General features: G+C 50.4%; 1 protein-coding gene across 1 annotated transcript in view; it reads right to left on the bottom strand.

Moving 5' to 3' along the window:
* Positions 1-586: 586 nt before the first annotated feature.
* LYRM9 (LYR motif containing 9) overlaps positions 587-3,943 on the bottom strand; it is a 3,889-nt gene continuing 532 nt past the window's right edge. The window contains exons 2-4 of the mRNA XM_023759485.1: positions 3,775-3,939; positions 1,831-1,923; positions 587-855 (exon numbers count right to left, since the gene is read on the bottom strand). Of these exons, the coding sequence (XP_023615253.1) occupies positions 838-855; positions 1,831-1,923; positions 3,775-3,939 (276 nt within the window). The 3' untranslated portion in view covers positions 587-837. The remainder of the gene's footprint in view (positions 856-1,830; positions 1,924-3,774; positions 3,940-3,943) is intronic.

The following is a 3,943-nucleotide window of genomic DNA, read 5'->3' on the forward strand; positions in this document are numbered from 1 at the left end:
ACAGTCAAGACAGACGGCAGGTTCACAGAAGCCTAAACACGTGGGCACTATTGGAGGTGCTTGGCATTCCTCCTTGTTTCATGCAGGCTGCAGTTCACCACTCAGGACTCCGGGACTCCGGGACGGCAAAGACCAAGGCATCTGCTTCTCTGGGCGGGAAGCACAGGTGCTTGGCAGACTGCTGGCGCAGTGCAACTGTGAAGGCTCAGGGGCCTGGGGAAGGGGACAGTGGCGACGAGTAGGGACAGGACAAGTCCACAGCAAACGAACCAAGGTGCCGTGGGCTAGAGAGAGATACCGCGAGCCTGTGGACAGAAGAGGGAGCGGGGAGGGCGCTTCCTCAGAGGTCATCTACTGGCACCACCATGTACCATGTCCTGCGTTAGGCTCTTTGACTTCATCTTATTTAATTCTCACAAGAGAGGAAACCAAGCTCAAAGTCAACGCCCTTGAAAAGCCGCTGAGCTGGGATTCAAATCCAGATCTGTCTGGTTCTGACACCCATGCCCTGTCCCCCTTACAGGCCGCCATCTGAGGGGACACCCACTCGGGTCTCAAAGAATGACGTCCAGAATAAATGAATCACTTTCAGAGAAAAGTGAAAAAACACATTCTCCCAAAATCTCACATCATAACCGCCCGGAAAAGCAAACATGAAGGTCACCGGGACACAAGCAGCCTGAGAAGAGCCATTGGAGCAAATGTCAGCTGCTCCCACACCTGGTGTCCTGCTCTCCCCACCAGCAGGACAACGAGAGTCCAGAACTGCTGCTGCTGGTTCCTTCCAGGGAGGCCTCTCACCTTCCGGGTCTTCAGGGCGGCTTCACTCGTTGAGTCTCAGTTTTGCTTTTTATACTGCAAGACAGAGAGGTCATTAGAAGTGGGTGAGGAAAGCCAAGGCGAGAGGGAGGACCAGGGAAAGGCTGAGAACGGTGGTCATCTAGGCCTCAGCTGCCCCCCGCAGGGACCTCTTGAAAGTGGTGGAACCCAGGCTGCTGAATCTAGTTGGTGCCTGGATCCCCCCTTTCTTCTTTAGTGGAAAAGGTAGCTGATGGGGTTGGGAGAAAGGATAAGAAAGACACTGGGGAACTAGAATTAAACACGGTGGCATGTCCATCGTTCCCTTTAAGAGGAGCCTTGTTTGGAGGGAGGAAAAACCTCAGGCAGAGGCGGAACCTCAAAAGCCATCTAGTCCAATCACTGAGTTTAAACAAATGAGTCCTGGGCCCAATAACTGGAGTTTCTGACTTAGAAGGACAGAGGAGTAGGGCATGTTTTCGCTCTCTAGGTTTTCTAACCAAAGTGTAAGGACCAGCAAGCCAGTCTATGTTACTGATTCTCTTTCTCCACCAAAACAGACACTTGAACATTTCCTTACTAACCTGCCTCAGTGGGAAAACCTGCAGAGACAGAGCTCACTACCCACCCCCAAGACAGCTCTTTCTTCACAACACTGTCAGCTTTGTCATATTGTTTCCAGTAAGACTGCTCTCTTCCTTCTTCCTGCTGCGCCATCTCACTCTCCCATTGATGTTTCTCTCTGCCTCTCTCTTTCTCTTCACCCCCCCCTTCCCCTCTCTAAAAATCAAGGGGAAAAATATCCTCGGGTGAGAATTAACAAAAAAAGAAATTTGTCTTTAGGGACTGAGGGTGTCCCCCTGCCCCCTCAAACACAACAAACACACAAATACAATCAGAAGGGCATCTGCCATCACCTTTTGGCTCCTCGAGGTGGGGAGCAGCGAGACTGTTCTCAATGTGGAGCAGAAGCGACCCCTGCTGGTCATCGAGATTACAGCTCACAGGTGTAGGTAGGAGCCAAGCACTTACTTTGTTCATGATCCAGTCAGCATCTTCAATGGCTCTTTTAATAATCTGCTGGATTCTCTCAGGATTGTCTTCATCTGAATGAACCCGGAAACTCTGAAAGTTTAAGCATAAAAAAAAGGTGGTGGCAAAATTCACAGGACCAGCAGCTTCAGAGCACCAGTCACAGGCCAGGCACACTGTGGGCACTTTATACTCAGCATCTCTCTTACCCTCCATAAGAGTTATGATTCCACATACAGATGAGGAGAACTGCTGCTAAGCAATGGTGTCAGCATTTGAATTCCGGTCTATTCAACTGCATAGCACATACTCTTGCCAGCAGGGCAGCTGTGAAATGGAAGACTGGTCCCTAAGTTACCACCCAAATCAAGCTGGACCCAAAGGTTATCAGGCGGGGGAAGGGTGATGGAGGGCCTAAGGCCATGGTCGGCAAACTGCGGCTCGCGAGCCACATGCGGCTCTTTGGCCCCTTGAGTGTGGCTCTTCCTAAGCCTTAGGAGTGCCCTAATTAAGTTAATAACAATGTACCTACCTATATAGTTTTAGTTTAAAAAATTTGGCTCTCCAAAGAAATTTCAATCATACTGTTGATATTTGGCTCTGTTGACTAATGAGTTTGCCGACCACTGGCCTAAGGGAAATTTCCAGCACCGTTTCTTTGCTCCTCCCAGGAAGCTGCTCACTAGGGGGAGATGTCTGCATGGCTTCACCACCGGGAAGAATAGGACTTCTCGGGCCCGTGCTGGAAAGCCACGCAGAGAAGGAAGGGGCCGTGGGAGGGTGGTGTGGGAAATCCAGCCAAGCCCAGTGCAGAGCCCAGGCTGCTGTTTGCTTCTGGCCAGATGTTCACCCTCGAGGAGCAACGTGAGATTCCGGTTCATTCAGGACAATCGGGCACTGGTACCTCCTCTGCCCTGTTGCTCTTGACCCCCCACTTGACTTTAGGAGCATCTCAAGTGCTCACCTCTGGGAAGTCCTCCCTGACTCCCTCACACAATGAACTGTTCCCTTCTCCATGTTTCCACAGCCCTCTGCTGCTTCCTCTATCGTTTCCAGTTTCCACATTATATCTGTATTAATTTTAGTTTTTAACTTTTTATTTGGAAATCATTTCTAACCTGTAGAAAAACTGCAAGAATAATACAAAAGAGTTGCCTTCAGAATCACCAGGTGTTAACATTTTGCCACATTGGCTTCACTATTCTCTCTTCATGTGTTTGCGTTAAACTCTTGGGAGCACTTCAAAGTTGCAGACAAGCCCTTCACCCCCAAACACTTGGGTGTGTATTTCCTAACAACAAGGGCATTCTCTTAATAACAACAGTACTCAAATTCAGAACATTTCACATGGATACAGTACTAGTGTATCTATCTAATTCACAGCCCAAATGCCAACTTCATGAATTTCCTCCAACAATGTCCTTTATAAGAATTGTTTCTCTTATAAAAAAATCCAGGATCCCATCTGGAATCAGGCGTTACATTTCGCAGTCACACCTGTAAACCAGAGCAGCTCTGGTGCCTTCCTCTGTGTTTCCCGACATCGATGTGTTTGACAAGAACAGGCCAGTGATGTGGTGGACGGTTCCTCGGTTTGGGCTTACCTGATGTTTGCTCACGGTTAAAGTCAGGTGTGCTTTGTCGACAGAGACCTCTGTCACAATGAGGATGTGCCTATTTTAATTATCCATTTGGCTGCCTATTTCAAGGCTTGGCACAGAGCTGGGGGGCTGGATGGCACATCCATCCTCTGTTTCCTCAACAAAAACCAGAGAGAAGAGCTGGGCTGCCCAGCACCGATACCCAGTGGCTCTTACTAAGCTGCCACCCCCACCGCCTGAAAGACCATCCCTGCCCCTGTTCCTGCCCCTGACCCCTGACCCTGATAGGCCCTCTATCAGAGGAATCTCCCCCACCCCCAGGCCCAGCATCCCCTGCTCCCACCTGCCTGACAGCGTGCCTGTAATGCTCCTGGATGCCCTTGGTGGGCAGCTGTCGGCAACAGCGCAGCAGGTATCGGTAGAGCTGCAGAGGCGTCTGGACCAGCTCTGCCCCCGGTAGCGGGGCATCTGCAGGCTGCCTGTCCCTGGAAAACACAGAGCATCGCGTCTAA

The sequence above is a fragment of the Myotis lucifugus genome, unplaced genomic scaffold (assembly GCF_000147115.1).
Source record: "Myotis lucifugus unplaced genomic scaffold, Myoluc2.0 scaffold_157, whole genome shotgun sequence".
Taxonomy (NCBI): Eukaryota; Metazoa; Chordata; class Mammalia; order Chiroptera; family Vespertilionidae; genus Myotis; species Myotis lucifugus.